General features: G+C 45.2%; 1 protein-coding gene across 1 annotated transcript in view; it reads left to right on the forward strand.

Moving 5' to 3' along the window:
* The window catches only part of cacna2d4a (calcium channel, voltage-dependent, alpha 2/delta subunit 4a), a gene marked incomplete at both ends in the record, with an annotated part of 97,780 nt that extends 79,542 nt beyond the window's left edge, over nt 1-18,238 (forward strand). Inside the window, 12 exons of the mRNA XM_079755968.1 lie at nt 3,254-3,268; nt 4,304-4,348; nt 4,510-4,572; nt 7,741-7,811; nt 9,706-9,781; nt 10,214-10,266; nt 10,908-10,963; nt 11,463-11,483; nt 12,453-12,573; nt 15,343-15,475; nt 17,033-17,098; nt 18,143-18,238. Coding sequence (XP_079612094.1) covers nt 3,254-3,268; nt 4,304-4,348; nt 4,510-4,572; nt 7,741-7,811; nt 9,706-9,781; nt 10,214-10,266; nt 10,908-10,963; nt 11,463-11,483; nt 12,453-12,573; nt 15,343-15,475; nt 17,033-17,098; nt 18,143-18,238 — 816 coding nt within the window. The remainder of the gene's footprint in view (nt 1-3,253; nt 3,269-4,303; nt 4,349-4,509; nt 4,573-7,740; nt 7,812-9,705; nt 9,782-10,213; nt 10,267-10,907; nt 10,964-11,462; nt 11,484-12,452; nt 12,574-15,342; nt 15,476-17,032; nt 17,099-18,142) is intronic.
* Nucleotides 18,239-19,770: the final 1,532 nt, after the last annotated feature.

Here is a 19,770-nt window from a genome sequence, read left to right on the forward strand (position 1 = left end):
CATCAAGCAATTGTTCATACTGCTGAATCAGCTTCAGCAGTCATTATAACGTTCTGGCTCTGTGCAAAGAAACTTAGCAGATACTTTGTGCGTTGACAGCACATTATCGACAATAGCACTGATTTATCGTCTTTAGACGAGTGAATTATTCCATAAAGTCACAATGTTTACTGTAAAGTTAACGTGCGTTGTTAACGTGTGTCCGTTCTTAAGGTCAGAGCTAAGCTGTACACCTTATGTCGGAGAACATGGAAATCAATCATGTGTTGCCCATGAAATAAAATCTATACGTTGAAACATTGAAACTACGCCGGGTTTAATGTGTAAATGACAGAGCCGTACGTTCTGTGCAAAGAATATACATTGCACTTATTCATAGTACTTAATTGTGTAGAATCTGCTAGCTATCATTGCTGTACACGGGGAATGGGTTAGCCCAGCGATTGTTCGTACTTGCACTTGGCTCTATGAACATCTTTACTGTACTGACAGCGACATATTGTTTCCCTTCTTATGACAAATGTACTTATTGTAAGTCGCTTTGGATAAAAGCTTCTGCTAGATGCCCAAAATGTAAATGTAAATGTACGTTAAAGGTGACCTACTATACCACCAGGTCGGAGTGGGATTAGCCGTTACAAGCCGTTTAGAAATCTGCCTCTTCTGACATCACAAGTGGGCGTGTCCACCTAGATGTGTGACGGATAGATGAGCAACGTCTGCTACAGTCCACCGGGTGGGCTGGTGGACTGATCTATCCAGCACAGGTCTGAATGTGATTAGCCGTTACAAGCCGTTTTGAAAATCTGGGATCGATCAGGGATCGATAGATCAGTCGACCAGCCTACCCGGTGGACTGTAGCAGACGTTGCTCATCTACCCGTCATACGTCTAGGTGGACACGCCCACTTGTGATGTCAGAAGAGGCAGATTTTCAAAGCGGCTCGTAACGGCAGATCACACTCACACCTGGTGGTGTTATATGTCATCTTTAACATGTACAGCTCGGGCCAAGGCCTGCCAGGAGTGCTCACGCTGTGACCACACACCCTGTAACGATTACACGACGCCGTTGGCAACCCAGACCCACAGACCCACCGCAACAATAACACAATGTGCGATTCTCATCTGGATCTCTCATATCAAAACAATTAATCGTCATATACACGGCGAGGACCATCGTCCACCTTTCAAGCGGGAGACGTTAAAGATCTCCTATTATACTACTTTTCTGGTCTTAATTTCTTATCAATGACTCCTATAGAGCAACCTGACACGAACCACAGCACAAAAAACAATGTCGATTTTCGGGAAACTCTTCCTCTCATCTGGGCGCTTTCAGCGTTCTCTGTCAACACTCGGCTTCGACCTTCTCCGCCCCCTCGCCCCCCCTCCTGCCAACCCCACTCCGTTGTGATTGGTTACCTTCCGGAAGAGCATGTTGCAGCATTACCATACATGGAAAATCCGGATTGTTCTACGTAGATAATTCCCGGAAATTTAAACAAGTGAATGGTGACCGGCGTCCCTAGTGTTTAGCGCTCCGCACAGCCACCCCAGACGGTGTAAATGCATGTACGTCATTATTTGACACTTTAGTATGGTTAAACATGACTATAAATCATTATAACAACGTTTATAGGTCATAAAAGTTGAAAAAGCATAATAGGTGCTGGACTGCGAGCCGTCCCGCGGTGTCCATCTCTGTAGCGACACGACAAGACAAACGCTCCTCCAACTCCCAGCTCCTGGTGGAGCCACCGCGACTCATGTCCTCTTAATTGAGGCTATCCATAAGCTAATGATGCTGCTGACTTCAGGAACTCTAGTTCAATCAATCCACAAACATGAACTCGCAGGATTCTACAAACGCGGCCGGTCGATTCTCCATTTGTAAACGGCTAGTCACCGTTGTTAACATCACCCCGACGTCGCTCCAGCGGGGATACCGGTGAGGGTTCTTGTTTTGTTGAAAGGGCAGCGATGGGGAATTGAAGGGAGGGGTTCCTGTTCTTCATAATGAGAACGTGGAGGATGAGCGATGTTTCCTCTCAGACACAGACACGCTCTGTATCGCCTCCACCAGAGGACTGAGGGCCGCCGGCCGTCCCCAGATAAACGCAGCCCGCCTCATCTAGGAATGGGCTTGAAGGAAAATGGATCCGCAGCGACAACGAAACGCATTCATTAGAAGCCCACTGGACCCTCTGGGTAAATCCCATGAGAAACATTGGGAGATACGACCCTCAAGTTATTCTGTTCACAGCTTCCATTTGTTTACTTGGAAAACTCGGCATAGAGAGACAGGGAAGGTACGAGTGACTGGGGCCGGATTTGAAGCCGGGTTGCTACGGGTCTTTTGCTAAAGGGTTTTAGGGCAGTCAAACGTCATTTGTTATCGCCGTGCCTGAACGGCGTAAGCCCCCGTGAAGCAAAATTTTTTAAGTGTCGGCCTCTCGCACGCGATTCACACAGCACATTTGTTTCCCGCATCTTTGAAATCTGTGAGCTCCGTGAGCGAATTGAACCACCTGGGGTGCCGACAACAACTTCACGGCAAAACCGGCGACCATAAACACTGGCCGTGTGGACTATCCACACACTTCATGAACGCTGTATCACAGCGACCCTGGAGTCAATTTCACCCAATCGCCTACCCTAGCTTTAACTCCTGAGCCCCCTCCAAGATGCTGTCCTCTTCTACCATACTTCATCATACATACATTTTAAAGTGATATAAATAGAGGCCATTTGCCCTCCAAACGCATGATTTGGCCGCAAATGGTTTGAGACCGGTGCTCCCACACACATTAATAATACGAATACATTTTATTTTAAGCACCTTTCGAGGAACATGAAGATAAATATATATAATATATAAATTAAAGTAGAGGTAGGTAGGATATATATACACACACACATATATGAACACATAACATATAATATATAGACATATATACATATGAACATACATATACAGATACATACACATATATATGTGGATCAAAGTAATCAAAGAAACAATAAAAATGAAGAACAGAGAAATCCCAGCCAACAATGGTATCTTCCTGTGTCTTTTTGTGGGCCGTTTAACAACAGCAATGTGACATAGCAGATGTTTCAATGTCGTGAACTGGGCTTGATGGGGAGGAACTTACTGTTTCTCTACCACTCTAACGACTCTCTCTCTCTGTGTCCCTCTGTCTTTTCCCGTTCCCTGCCCTTCATGTGGACGGTGTCTTCATCTCCTCAGCCTAACGACACTGACGTAAGTAGACATCGCCCGTCCACCACTCTCCTTGACTCGTCTCCTTCCCTCCCTCCTTCCTTCTTCCTTCCCTTTTTGTGACTTCTTTGTTCCCGGAGGCTTTCGTAACCCGTTGGAGCCGCACCAGCTGAGTGCTGTGAATGCAGCTTCACACTTCCGCAAAACAGATTGGATAGTGTGCTGCAACGTGGACACACACAGTCACACACACACACGCCTGCAGGAGCGCACACACACACACACACACACACACACACAAGCACGCCAGCGTGCACACGCACACACACAAGTCTGTGTGCCTGTACACACACACACGGATACACACATACACACGTGCATGCACACAAACACACGCCTGCGGGAGGGCGCACATGCACATACAGTATATATATATAACACATAACACCCTCTCTCACAGGCTAATCTGAGTTCTATCAGAAATGTGACAGACACACACATCCGAACCCTCCACATACACACACAGCTACACACAGCGACAAGGTAGGAGGACAAGGTGATGTCACAGCTCATCTTCACACACACACCAACACACACACACACACACACACACACACACACACACACACACACACACGCACACACGCACACACACAGAAACACCAGAGGTACACTCTTCCCAGGGCAAGGTTCAATATATTCAAATTGTCCTTCATCCCCAGTGCAATAAACCTGCTTAATTTGCAAATTAAATTACCTATTTTTATATACCTATCTGTGTACCCTCTCAGCTATTTCACTTTTACTGTTCTACAGCCATTTCCATCGTTTTTATTTTCTCTGTGGCCAGACACTGTCATATTGTTTTGTGTTTTAGTGCAGTGTTTTCTTATTCTGTTTTAGTTGGCTTATTTAAGTGCTGCTTATTGTTGTGTGTGTGTTGTCGTATGCATTGCGCAGTACGGTAAACAACAATTCCCCTGATGGGAAAACAAACTCAATCTTGAAACTGGAAATTGTGTTGTCGGTTCCTTGACTTGCTTGTTATTTGTCTATTTTGCCTGCATCTTCCCACAGTGCTCCAACATAGAGGGAGTGTGTCCCCTTCGCTGTGACAGCTACGTAAGTAGAGGATAAGTGGAGTAGAAAGGCGTGCTCCCGGCTGGGAAATGGAGAGGTGTTTCCTGTTTACCTTAACTCATTCTTTCACCATATTCCTCATTTTCTTCGTCTTTTTCTTTCTCTCTTTCTCTCTTTCTCTGCTTCTCTCTTTCTGTTCCTAGGACATCGCCTGCTATCTGATCGACAACAATGGCTTCGTCATCATTTCTAAGGAGCGCAATGACGTGAGTTCACCTACGCACACACAAACACATATTCCCAGGAACTCCCAATAACAATAACAATAGACTTAAATATCATTACAACATCAGACTAACTAAACAATAAAAACGACAATGTGAACCAGTATTTAAAACATCACAATTAATAACTCATCTCCAGAGTCACAACAGTTTTTGAGGTACACGTTTCAATTATAAAGACCTCAAAATACATTTTCTATCGACGAAATAAAAATAAAGCTTGTTAACTATTATTTAGAATAATGAATGTCCTCTAATCCTAGCAACGCCCCTTCACACACATAAACACACACTTCACCTCTCAGCCTGTTACACAGCCGTCTAATTAAAGCAGGTGGACTTTTGATGTGTGGTATAATAAAGTCTGCTCTTTATGAAGTGCAGGCTGCTGACAGGACGCCCCAGGGGAGGGGGGGGTACCATAGCGGGGCGCAAGACGTCGGTAACACAACACAGCAGATGGTGACTCTGGTGCAACACTGGGTCCTCCTCCCTTAATAGGACACTACACTAAAACACTGGGTCCTCCTCCCTTAATAGGACACTACACTAAAACACTGGGTCCTCCTCCCTTAATAGGACACTACACTGAAACACTGGGTCCTCCTCCCTTAATAGGACACTACACTGAAACACTGGGTCCTCCTCCCTTAATAGGACACTACACTAAAACACTGGGTCCTCCTCCCTTAATAGGACACTACACTGAAACACTGGGTCCTTCTCCCTTAATAGGACACTACACTAAAACACTGGGTCCTCCTCCCTTAATAGGACACTACACTAAAACACTGGGTCCTCCTCCCTTAATAGGACACTACACTGAAACACTGGGTCCTCCTCCCTTAATAGGACACTACACTAAAACACTGGGTCCTCCTCCCTTAATAGGACACTACACTAAAACACTGGGTCCTCCTCCCTTAATAGGACACTACACTGAAACACTGGGTCCTCCTCCCTTAATAGGACACTACACTAAAACACTGGGTCCTCCTCCCTTAATAGGACACTACACTAAAACACTGGGTCCTCCTCCCTTAATAGGACACTACACTGAAACACTGGGTCCTCCTCCCTTAATAGGACACTACACTGAAACACTGGGTCCTCCTCCCTTAATAGGACACTACACTGAAACACTGGGTCCTCCTCCCTTAATAGGACACTACACTAAAACACTGGGTCCTCCTCCCTTAATAGGACACTACACTAAAACACTGGGTCCTTCTCCCTTAATAGGACACTACACTAAAACACTGGGTCCTCCTCCCTTAATAGGACAATACACTAAAACACTGGGTCCTCCTCACTTAATAGGACACTACACTGAAACCCTGAATATTGCTTCATTCAAAGTGATGTTTTTTATCCAACGGGTGTTGGTTCCTGAAGGGTACTTCAGTCTGAGAAGGTCGCTATCTTAACGGGATAAAAATATAAAGAGATTTGTTGTTATGAAGCGCAATTGCGTACGTTAGAACCACAATATCCCACCCTATTAGTATTAGTATCGTCGTCACTGAGTCTGAGGAGCGTCTGAGGCGTTCTGTGCCCAGCCCACAGCCACTCTGGATGGAGAAGAGTTGACAGGTTGGAATGAGTCCGCACCGTGAATCAGCAGAACTGCAGACGGCAGTGCAGTGGCCACGAGCACGAGGGTAGAGAGCAGAGCAGGGCTTGGGCTATGCAACACAACAACAACAACAACAACAACAACCACAACAACAACAGTAACGCGACAACAATAACAACCACAACAACAACAACAACCACAACATCAACAGCAACAGTTTGCCCCTCATCCTGTTATCCCTCCATTTACATTAACATTTACATTTAGGGCATTTGTACATTTGTCATAAGAACTCATAAGAACAATATATCGCTGTCTGTACAATAAAGATGTTCATAGAAACAAGTGCAAGCACTTACAATCGCTAGGCTAACCCATTCCCCGTGTACAACAAAGATAGCTAGCTAACCTCCAACCAGTCATTCCCCTTCAGTCGTTCATGTGCCTCTCCTCATGCCTAGTCCAAGGTTGCCTTCAGCTGCATGTTGATGAGATGTCTGTAGTCATAAAGTAGTTATGAGTTCTGAAGTATGCAATATAAGGACGTTGGGGTTTTTGTAAAACTGGTGACAGAAGGAAATAGTGTTTCAGAATTCATCAACGTTCCTTTTTATTTATAGTGAGGGATTCATTATGAATAATTAGTGAGCGTATGTCTAGACAACCCTGAATGTAATATTCAGCCATTTATTTTTGTGTCAGCATGCGGTCTTTATTGCAAAGTTTTAATTGGAAATTCCTCGTCTTTCTAACATTGTCATTCACAACAATGGGTTTTTGTGAACCTGATTAATAGGAGAGTAATTGTCGGTATAGGCGCTTTTGATCCCTTTATGGTTTCTGTGTAAGTAATGGTTTTAATGAGTTTATTTACGCATAGATTCTGCTTCAGTCTTCCTGCTCTCCTTTCTAAACAACATACAAATAGGAACGGCTTGTTTCTTTCATGTTTGGTTTTTTATACCTTCAAGATGCAATTTGCCGACCATAATGTCCTATCCAAGGCTCTCAGGAACACACACAAAGAAGAGGAGTTTCACACACAAGCACACACATACACGCACACACACACACACACACACACACAAATACCCACACAGAGGCATAGAGAGGCCATTGTAATTTTGCCTTCAAACACAACAGCCAGCTGTGTTAGTGTTAGCCATGAAACATGTTGCTATTATTGGTTGATATGTGAAGCCGGCCATAGTTGTCGTCTAACACAAAACAGTGGAGCTGAAGAAGAAGTCTTGTTTATTAAAGTTGATTGGTGTGTGCGTGTGTGTGTGTGTGTGTGTGTGTGTGTGTGTGTGTGTGTGTGTGTGTGTGTGTGTGTGTGTGTGTGTGTGTGTGTGTGTGTGTGTGTATTTGCATGCATTTGTTTCAGCATGTGTCTGTGTGTGTCTTTGTTTTTGAGTGCGTGTGGAGTGTGATAAAGGAAGGACAGACAAGGGGATATTGAATAGATAATGGTATTTTATATTCAGGCTGAGGACATGACACGATTAGGATCTCCATAACCAATGCGATGTTCGCCATAACTGTTAAGTCCCGCCTTTCCTCTGCCCTGATAGGCTGGGCGGTTCTTCGGTGAGGTGGATGGATCTGTGATGACGACACTGATCAGGATGGGCATGTTCAAAAGGTAACTGTTTCTTATTTGGTATTAGGTCAGGAATACCCATTGTGTGTGTGTGTGTGCGTGGGCGTGTGTGTGTTTAAATAGTGCCCTGGGTGCAAAAAAACCTGCAATGCATCATAAAACGAATCAATTAAAACAATTACAACTTCCAGATGAAAAGTCCATTAACAGTCAAATGCAAAATACCCAAAAGGCTCCGAAATGTGAAACCGGAACCGAAAGTCTGAGTGGATTTTCGGGCCGTCCAGCGAGCTCCTTTCACGTGTGTGCTGGTGTAACGGGGACGGATGGACCCGACCCTGTAGCCGGGTCATTATCTCCCCCACAGTGCGGACGTCTGGTGGGGGGGGGGGGCAGGCCGACTGATCACTTGTCCTGGCCAGACGGCGGGGGCTGACAGTCTGTCTTTGGTTCTGTGCAAGAGACAAACTGTCACGTTCACAGCCACAGTGAGAGCGTGACGCTCCGTCACAGATTAACAGCAGGGAGGAGGTCTGCCCACCGACCCCCCCCCCCCCACACACACACACACACACACACACACACACACACACTCCCCTCACCACCCCCCTGACCCCCCGCTGGCACCCATACGCCCGGGTGCCGGCTGTGCGTGAATAGCGAGAGATTCATTCACAAAGTTTAGGAGATGCGTTCTCATCCGTTGCAGCGTTCGTTTTTCATTAAACCCGCCGTCATAAACGGAGCCTAAGAAGAGACCGTTTACCTCCCTCATAGCTGCCCTCTTAATGGGTTTTCTCCTAATGTGTTGCTTTGTTTTCCTCTCAGTGGAGTCACTCTGTCCTCGTTGTCAATTTGTTGGCTGTGTGCGACTGACCTACTTTTCGTCGAGCCTTTTGGCGAAAACACTCGAAATAGTCACGACAATCTGGAAACAAAGATGGTATCGGTATCGGGTACAACACATCTAATACCCCACAAAGACAGTGGCTGGGTTCTGGTTCATCGTACGACAACAGCCCTGTGTAGTTACAATTACAGGCGTATAATATGACTATGCTAATGTATGCAAATCGGCTCACAACAGTAAGCACGGAACAGCTGAGTGTGTGAGCGGTGGGTGGGGGGGTATCCAGTCCCATATTGATACAGCGTGTCATCGTTGCTAAGGTTACAGAGAGGCGACTGAACCGGCTGTATGTTGCACTCGTTTTGACAGGGAAATACTGTATACATATTTAACAGCATTTCTATATATATACTGAATGTGAGGCTTTGAATCGGTTCATATTGAACTAAACTGAGAGCCGGATGCAATCGTCCATGTCTTTTACAGACACCAAATATTTACAGATACCAGATACCGATGTAATCCTTCATGTGGTATTAATGGCTAATTGAAGGCAGCAGTGTATTGTGGGAAAGGTTTGAATAGTTCGAATGAGAACGCTGCAATCAATTTGCACTGCCCCCCCCCGTCTTTTATGTTTCAAGTCATCTTGAGTGATGTGCTATTTTTACCCAGCTAAAGGAATCCTCCATGCTTCGTTTGACACAGGATATTACGTAACTGTTTCTATGCATGCAGTCAGGCGTCGGCTTGAGTGGTCGTGTTTGTTCGCTGTGTGCGTACGGGCCGTGCGTTGAGGCGTGTGTGTGTTTGTGTGGGACAGTGTGTGTCTGAGAGAGAGGGAGAGAGAGAGGGAGAGGGAGAGAGAGAAAGAGGCTTGTTGTTGTTATTCCTGGAGACAGCACCCATCAAAGAATGTATTGCTTCCTTGTTTAATTGTGAAGATTTTTAATGAGATAATTATTAATATGCTGATAAATGTTCCATCTTTACACAATGCAACAACTGTGTGTGTTTGTGTTTGTGTGTGTGTGCGTGTGTGTGTGTGTGTGTGTGTGTGTGTGTGTGTGTGTGTGTGTTCCCCAGGGTGTCGTTGTTTGACTACCAGGCTATGTGTAAGATGAACCTCCATTCATCCAACGGTGCACGGCCACTACTCAGTGTACGTATCAAGCATTCAGCCTCTGTCGACCTATGACCTCTGAGTAAGGACTGAACCATCACGGGGGTCCGGTTATTGTTTGTTGCTCTTAGTTGCCAACGGTGATTGGATGCAAGTGACTTCTGACTGTAACGTTATCGGTTTTTATCGACTTAATCGTATTCAAAATTGTCCTATCGTGTCACTTTGAGGGTATTGTTTTTGCGTTGCCACGTAAACAATTGGTTGACATTTGTTTCGACTGTTGATTTTACCGGTGTGTTTGCAGCCCATTGATGTGGAACGGTTAAAATGCTTGAGGCGTTCCACTTAAAATTGAAAACAAATGCGCTCCCTTCGAGTGTTATGGACCAATCAGGGTCAAGTATTCAACACTGCTGTGGTAAACACTTGGTCAGTGTATGCTGATAATGCCTTGTGTTTTTTTTCCAGCCGTTCTATGGGTTAGCGTCAGCCCTCAACTGGTTTCTCTCCAACGTGCTGCTGTGAGTACAACTGTTGCTCTGCCTGTTCTGTTGTTCTGATCGACCCACAGGGCAGCTTCGTGACTGCCAGCATTTTTTATTACACCCTCAGTCACGCCCACACACACACATGCACACGCACACACACGCACGTACACACACACACACACACACACACACACACACAAACAAGTACACCCTCACGCTCACATTAACCCTTGCACACAGTCACTCACACAAACACACACACATATTCACCATCACACACACCCCTCAAACTCACACATGCCCTAACACACATGCATCCCCCACTCACATCAACTCTTGAATGCGCACACACACACACACACACACACACACACACACACTCAAACTCACACACGAAAATGTGCTAAATCCGATGACCAACCTTTCCTCTAAATGTATTTTTAGATCCGGTGGTACGTCACAATGTCGGATGTTAATCTCCTGAAACTTTCGAACGGGTGCATTTTAGTGAGTGACTAGCGTCAGCCTCCTAATGAAGATTGGTTTTTAATTGAGCCGATCTCTTCCCACTGATCCCGCCCCTGTCCCCTGCTCCTTGTTGCCCTGCCTGTCTGTCTGCCCGCCTGTCTGTCTGTCTGTCTCTCCTCGTCACCCCTGCGCCCTGTCCTCCACAGCTTCCTGTTGGAGTTCAATCTCTGTGGCCTTTGGCACGCGGACCATTTCGCTGACGGTAAGCTCCAGCGGGTGTGAAGTCCGTCATGTAGATCCTGATGTGATCATGTGCCAGACAAAAAACACACCTGATCACCTACGCATGGAAATGGAAACATTGAATGCACACAATATAGGAATAAAGAATGACCGTTAGACGATATGACGGTGTAACATTTACCAAAGGGCATGTGTCCATTTTTTACTTTTTGCCATTTTCATTTCATTTCATCCATTCACCCGATTGTTTTTGAAACGGCCGTGAGTTGTGGCCGTCTGTCGCTTTACACACACGTCCATCAGCCACCATCACCAGTTCCTCCCCCCCACAGCTCCCAGTTCACATTGTGGTTGTGGAGCGATGTGTGAAGGTCAGCTCCATGTCTTCATTCTGTGTCTCTGCTCTGCCATACGCATGTCTCCCCCCCCCACGCCTTACATCATCACTCTCCGACCTATCACACGTCACCGCCACCCCGTCGTCCTCTCCGCCGCCATCCCATCATCCCATCATCCAGCCAAGGCGTCCTTCTCCGTGTGTGAGTATCCACGCCCCCCCACACCCACGCATCGTCAAGTGTGTGTGTTCATGCACGTGTGTCTCCGTCCCGGCTTGACTAGGTGTACGTGCACGAGTGGAAACGTGTATGTGTGAGTGAGTGTGTGCGCATGCGTCCGTGCGTGCACGTGCGTGCGTGTGTGTGCTTGCGCGTGTGTGTGCGTGCGCGTGTCTGTGCCCACACGCGTGTGTGTGTGTGTGTGTGTGTGTTCACATGCACATGTTTGTGTGCGTGCGCGTGTGTGCGTGTTTCCTCGGCGTGTATGCGTTGCGTGTATGCTCTGTCTTAATGGAATGAATAAATCCAGTTCAAGTCACACTAAAAGTCACCGCTGAAACGGGCCTCAGTCACCCTGACTGATGGAGCTGCCGTTCTCTGAGCTACCACTATTAGTCCTCGTGCGGGTCGGAGAGGTCCAACGATCCGTCTGCACACTCTACGACACATCAGGGCACGCACACACCCAAACGGGCGCACACTTACCTCTGACGTGTGTGTGTGTGTGTGTGTGTGTGTGTGCGTGTGCGTGTGTGTGTATCTGTGTGAGTGTTTATCTGTGTGTGTGTGTGTGTGTCTTTGTGTGTATCTTTGTGTGTGTATCTGTGTGTGTGTGTTTGTGTGTGTGTATCTTTGTGTGTGTATGTGCGTGTGTGTGTATCTGTGTGTGTGTATCTCTGTGTGTGTGTGTGTTTGTGTGTGTGTGTATCTGTGTGTGTATCTTTGTGTGTGCGTGTGTGTGTTTATCTTTGTGTGTGTGTGTGTGTCTTTGTGTATGTGTGTGTATGTGCGTGTGCGTGTTTATCTTTGTGTGTGTGTGTGTGTATGTGCGTGTGCGTGTTTATCTTTGTGTGTGTGTGTGTGTGTGTGTGTGTGTGTGCGTGTGTGTTTATCTTTGTGTGTGTGTGTGTGTGTGTGTGTGTGCGTGTGTGTGCATGTGTGATCGCTCAGCCTCCTCCCATAAGAAGCGCGGGGACATCCTTCAGCCTTGCGACACAGAGTACCCCAGCTTCCTGCACGAGCCGTCAATCAAGGAGACCAACAGCCTCATCAAGTGTGGCCGATGCCAGAAGTAGGTGCACACACACGCACACACTCAACATGACATGCACACACACACACACACACACACACACGTTGACACAGTACACACACACATTGACACAGCACACACACACACACATTGACACAGCACACACACACACACAAACACAATCAACATGACATGCACACACACACTGACACAGCACACAGACACACACACAACCACATTCACAAAGCAAACACACACACACACTCAATATGACATACACACACAATCGCTGACACACAAACACATAGACATGCACATACTTACACATACACACACACACACACACACACACACACACAAACAAACGCATACAGACACGCTGACACACACACAAACTGACATATACACAAACTCACACAGGTGCTGACACACACACACACACACAATAAAATAAACACACATGCAAACACACACACACACACACTGACACACAAACACACACAGATACATACACACATACAAAAAATGGTGGGGGGGGGTTGTGAGCTTAGTGAGAGATAGAGAGCACAAGAGAATGAGAGGAAATAGAAGCAGGAGAAACAAAGAGGACTCGCGAGAGAGATGGTAGTAGAGTGAGGGATCAGCGGTGTGAGACAGACAATGAAAAGGAGGGAGATAACTGTCGAGAGAGAGAGGATCACATCGACAGCGGCCTGCTGTTCATTTACTGTCTTTATGATGTTCAGAGTTCTGCTGACCCCCGGAGGCCGAAGGTGGTATAACATGCACGCAGAAAGAGCAAGTCTACATTGCAGTGCTATTAACCAGCGATGGGACAAAGTCACTGTTTGGCAAGTCCCAAGTCTTAGCAGTCAAGTCCGAGTCGAGTTCCAATCAAGACAGGGAAAGGCAAGTCGAATCCAAGTCAAAGTCCCAAACTTTGTCCTGAACAAGTCACCATGTATTTTTACTTAATAATGTCGTTATTAAGCTATTGATCATAATTTCAACATATCACTCTAATGTACAGTCATTTCTTATCAATACAGTTATAATATGTTCATTGTTTGTCTTCAAATGTATTATGATGTGCGCATGCGCCGAAATCTTAGCGTAGCCCAATAGGTCGGTAAAAAACGCTCAATCTGGCAACACTGCTGAACGTCCTCACCTCCAGCGTCAACGTAAATCAATGAGACCAACTGAAACGAAGCCAATATGAAACTTAAACTGTGATTCTGAAGAAAGCATAAATTATATCGAAATTCAGTTTAGATATTATTGAAGATACGAGTGTGTCGATTTGTTATATTTTTTGAACGAAGGTAAACGGTTGAACAATGATTAAGTTACGATGTCTTGAGTGTCAGAGGCTGGCCAGACGGCTTTAATGGGACCAACTCAAAACGCAGCCGATATGAAACGAAAACTGTTATTCTGAATAAAGTATAAACGATATCGAAATTTCGTTTTGATATTATTGAAGTGTGGATTTGTCTTCGCTCGCTGTTTTTTTTCCATCTTCACGGAAGTGAATGCGTCTTGGGTGTCTAGCCCTCTAGGCGGGAAACATGTTAGCTATCTAAAACAATAAATGTTTTTGACTCAAGACATGTCGAGTCATTACAAGTCAAAGAGGCAAAGTCCGAGTCAAGTCTCAAGTCAATAGCAGTGATGTCTAAGTCGAGTCGCAAGTCATGCGTAATTTTGTCAAGTCGAGTCTGAAGTCATCAAAATCATGACTCGAGTCTGACTCGAGTCCAAGTCATGTGACTCGAGTCCACATCTCTGCTATTAAAGGGTAATTCCGGTGTCAGATGGATTTGGGATATGTTTTGTATGATAACGAGTTGAAACGTTCGTTTTGGAGCACAAAAAACGTATATAGACGCTTTCTTCAGTTGGCTGTTTATAGCCGATTCTATCAAAACACTATAAACTTAGAATGATGGGGGCACTGGTTAAGGTAAAAACTAAATTGCCATTTTAAACCACTTAAAAGGCTTAAAGTAGCCCAACACATGTTTGATAGTATAATGAGGGTCTTAACATATAAAACGAGGCATTGAGAACTTTGTAAGTGTACAGATTGTTTATTAAAAAATACATTTTATACACACAATACCATCAGTAGATCACCCTTCGACGCCATTTTGTTTTCAAGACTCGATAGGTAGATTGACGAACACAGAGATTGTGACATCCGTCAGCAACACGCAAGCTCTGTGTTCGCCAATCTACTTATCGAGTCTTAAAAACAAAATGGCGTCGACGGGTGATCTACTAACGGTATTGTGTGTATAAAATGTCATTTTTAATAAACAATCTGTACACTTACAAAGTTCTCAATGCCTCGTTTTATATGTTAAGACTCTTATTATACTACCAAAGAAGTGTCGGGCTACTTTTAGCCTTTTAAGTGGTTTAAAATAGCGATTAAGTTTTTACCATAACAAATGCCCCCATCGTTCCAAGTTTATAGCGTTTTGATAGAATCGGCTAAAAACAGCCAACTGAAGAAAGCGTCTATATACAGTTTTTGTGCTTCAAAACGAACGTTTCAACTCATTATCATACAAAACATATCCAAAATCCATTTTACACCGGAATTACCCTTTAACCGCTTCACTGGATAGAATCGACTCCACCAGATATGTCGTCAAGACCTTCATAAATGTGTAGTTAAGACTTCTCACTGTTAATGGTTACATTCTTCTCTAGATGTAACCAACCATTGTTTTAATTGTTGTAAGCTATTAACCAATTAAATGTGTGTTTGTCTGTTTGCGCGTGTGTGTGTGTGTGCAGGATGTTCGTGGTGCAGCAGGTCCCAGACAGCAACCTGCTGATGCTGGTGGTGCAGGCCGACTGTGATTGCTCCAGGCAGTACCCACCAATCACCATGGAGCCCATGGAGGTCAAATATATCCTTCCTGTGTGTGTGTGTGTGTGTGTGTGTGTGTGTGTGTCTGTTTGTGTGTGTCTGTGTGTTTGTGTGTGTCCTCATGGCGCTACAGTAACTCAGGGCAGGGTGTGTTGTGGGGAGAGAGGAGAGCTCCCTAACTTTACCGGTCATTGCACCACAGTGTCAAACCCGCCTGTGGCTCGGATTCCCCCTCCCGGCGAGAGTCCTCTCAGAGAGCGAGAGCAGGGAGGTGGATAAATGAAAGGATATCGGAAGACCCTTCAACGATGACACTATCTTCTGGGAGGTGGGCTTGGTTATGTAGCTTCATTCAGTCATTGTGCAGGTCTAGCAAAGGATAATCTTGGGTTGAATACGAAATGATGAACATGCATGAGATGCCTGTCCACGATCAGGGTATTGACGAAAATGAAGAGCTCCTTTCTACACCACAGTTACAAGGTTTCACTGGGGAATGAATACTGAGTTATCTTTAAAGGAGACGCAAACCACCTGACCCTGCCTTTAAGAAACGTTGTTTTTTTGGGGGGTTCATTCTGGGGCTGTGTTGGCTGCCGGCCCCCCCTTCGGTTCCCTTTCCATAAGCAGACGACAGGCGTGTCGCATTAACACTTGATCAGCAGGTGACCGAGTTACCGTATCAGCCAATCACAGGTTAACAAGCATGCTGTAGAATTGGTTTCGTCTACAACCCAAAGCAATCTACAACAGGTCCTAAATATTTAGCCCTTTGAGGCGTTTACATGATGACGGTCTGAACAGAAGACGCAAAAGTGGCGTCGCATCTTCACTTTTTATTCTGCGTTTAGACGAGCGTTTTCAGGAGGAAATCTGCGTGCATACGGTGACGCAAAAGTGTGTGGATTTCGATTGGGTGTGCATGTCAGGCGGCTAGGTGGTGCTGTGATACACCATCACACAACTCCACCATGTCTGAGGGCATGCGTAGAATCTTCCTTCTCTTATCTGCGCTGCGAAAACCAAAACATAATTACAGATCCGTCTCTGTTCAGTAATACTATCTGAACATATCCTGTACATTTCGTGGAAAGACTCCTGTAAGTTTATTAGAGCTGCCAGAGCAGCTTGACGGTCCGACGCATGGAAATAATCCAACATGTTTGTTTGTTTCCCTGTACTGGCGCTGTATGTGACGTAAACGTGTACGCGACGTGAGAAGATCTGAGCAGAGTTTTGCGTCTTGGCAGTGTAGACGGAAACGCTACGGCGGAGGTATTCAAGTTTTCCACTCTGGAGGGTGATTTCAGATTTTTGCGTTTTTTAAGCCCCAAAAACGCTGTCACCGTCTAAACGAAAGGCACTTCCGATAAAATATTTTGTCGTTTTTACCCGCAAGCGTCCTCGTGTAAACGGGGCCTGAGACTGTAATGGTGATTAAGGGCTGTACAAATAAAATAAAATTGAATTGAGTTGAATTGAATTACAAGCGGTGTTGGGGATTGGTTCTCCTTCAAATGAACGTTTCCAACACGCACCAGTGGAACTAGCCTCGGGGGAGTAGCCCCTCTCCGCCTCTTCCTTGACCTCACTGTACATAACGCCTCGGTGAAGTGCAACAGGATGAAGTCGCAGAAGGTCCGCCGCCGCCCGGAATCCTGCCACGCCTACCACTCGCAGGTCAGAGGTCAGCCCGCCCTCCCTCCGGGGGGGTCGGTGTGTTACCCACAACGTGGTCATAAGATCTATTTTTATGATATCAATTTATATTTTTTTCATTTCTCCAAACTTATATTGTATTTTATTCTATTTTTATTCTATTGTATTTCAAGCACAGAAATTAAGAGCATGTCACACAAACAATCCACTGCAGTGACATCCCGAGTATGTAACAAATAAAAACCTTTGAATCGTGAGATGAAAGCTGTCTCTACCGCTCTGCCTTTTACCTTCTAGTGTAGGAGAGCTAATAAACCCCGAAATGTTGGCCCAATGGAGCCAACGTGACATATTATACCACCAGGTGTGAGTGTGATTAGCCGTTACATTAGCCGCCATTTTGAAAATCTGCCTCTTCTGACATCAGTGTGGGCGTGTCCACCTAGATGTGTGCTGGATAGATCAGTCCACCAGCCTACCCAGTGGACTGTAGCAGACGTTGCTCATCTATGTGATGTCAGAAGAGGCAGATTTTCAAAATGCCGTGTAACGGCTAATCACGCTCACACCTGGTGGTATAATATGTCACCATTAATCTCCATTTAGGAGAAGCTTTGATCAAAAACGATTTAGAGTAAATTTAGACAAATGTCAATAATTACTGAGGAGGTAGGGGACAGATATTGTACTCAAGGAGGCCTAGAGGTGGGGTGTGGACACTAGGAAAGGCAAGGCAACTTTATTTACATAGCACTTTACATACACAAGGCAGACTCAAAGTGCTTCACATAGAAACATCGTCATAATATAAAATAAAATAAGAAAACAAAGGTTAAGTTAAAAGTGCACAATAAAGTGAAGTAATAAAATAAATTACATACGTAAGAGAAAATAATGGTAATAGGTTAAAAAAATGTACAATAAATGTAAGATTTAGCAGGGAGATCACAGGTAGATCTCTACTCTGTATGCTCAGGTGGGGAGTTAAACACCCGGCCAGCCGTTCCACTGCCCTGACCCCTGACCCCAGGACTCAAACTGATCCGTCTCCCCATGCGTTCACAGGAGAACGCCAAGGACTGCGGCGGGGCCTGCGTCATCTCTCTCTCCGTGTCGCTCTTCCTCCTCTGTCTCTCCTCCTCCACGCTGATCTCTCGATGACCGGGGTCTTCGTCGCCTGGTTCGGGCGACATCGTGCCATGTCACACGATGGACGTTGTTCACACTGCAGGTTACCATGAAACTCCTCCCACCGGGAGATGAACTGAACCGTCCTACATGGATACGTGCACCTCCTGTCCTTTGAGTTTGCTGCCGTCAGACAAACATTGGGAACGGGACGTGATCACCCCCGCTGGAGAGACAGGGAAACAACAGTTTGTGTTTCAGATGATATCCTGAACTGAAGGGCAGCAGTGCGCCGCTCTGAAGTCAACCTGCCCATGAGGGGGATCAGAGACGATCAGACGACTGGTTGCAGCGGCCTTTGAATGTAAATAGTGATCACGGCACCCATTCTCCCTGGAGTTTTACACATTGTCCAATCAGCAACGACTTGCCTCTGAGGAGAAGAGCAGCCACTTCCTGGAGGAAGTGATCTCGAGGCATGTTTTGCATATGATTTGCTGTTGTTTGCAATTACTTCTGCATTACTTGGTGGTCAAGGGCTGGAGGCTCAATGCTTAGAGTAGGATTCTGAATTCCTTTGTTTGTTCTTTATGTTTAATAGAAATACTGTAGTAAAACGGCTCAGATATGACCACATTGGCAAGGGCTGTGGGTGACACATTTTTAGCAGCAAAAAATATGAATCAGCATATAATTATTGCAACAAAAAAACTCTTGATAATGTCAATCCCTTTAAAGATGTTGCTGTCTGTCCAAATGTCTGTCTGTGGGCCAGTGTGCATAGTGAGCATAGACATTCCAGACAATGAAACCCCTTTAAAACATTGTTTCGGAAAGAAATATATGATAATTTACATTTCTACTTTCTCAAATATATTTCTTTCTTCTTTTTTTCTTTACATCTGAGCAAGACTGAATGTATGTGTGCACTCAGTGGCTCAATGCATCTAACGGATTCCCCTGAAATATACGATTATGGAGCAGTCTTTGTTGTAAATACAACTCTGATTCTGATTGCACTCATTCATTATTGTATGTCTACTTGCATGTTTTAAACCTAAGCGATTTTGGTCTACAAGTGGCAGCCTAGCTCTTTAAAAAACAATAGTCATGAGATTTTGTACTTGCCTAATTTAATTTTGCATGCATTCAGGATTATCTGATTTCACTCTTAATTTATCTGGAATGTGTGTGTGTAACAGAGTGTGTGTGAGAGAGAGTGAGAGAGAGAGACATGCATGTGGCGTGCATGTGTTTATGCTAGTGTGTGTGCATGTGCGTGTGTGCGTATGCGTATGTGGTTGTGCAGGTGTGTTCTGTGCAGCAGGTAATCCATGCGCCGCATAATGTAAACCTTCTGTGTCTTGCTGAGAATACAAAACATGTTTCTCTTTCTGCACCGCATTGTATAATTTTAATTTAAATGTAATTCTTTGATTTAAGTCTGTAATAAGAAGTAAATTGGTTCCCATTATTTTGTGAGTGCTGTTTTTGGTTTTGTAACGTATGCAGTGTTTAACGTTTTCATTATTGATACCAATACCCAGCTACTCAATTAGAAATAC

The sequence above is a fragment of the Pollachius pollachius genome (genome assembly GCF_949987615.1).
Source record: "Pollachius pollachius genome assembly, chromosome: 18".
Lineage (NCBI taxonomy): Eukaryota > Metazoa > Chordata > Actinopteri > Gadiformes > Gadidae > Pollachius > Pollachius pollachius.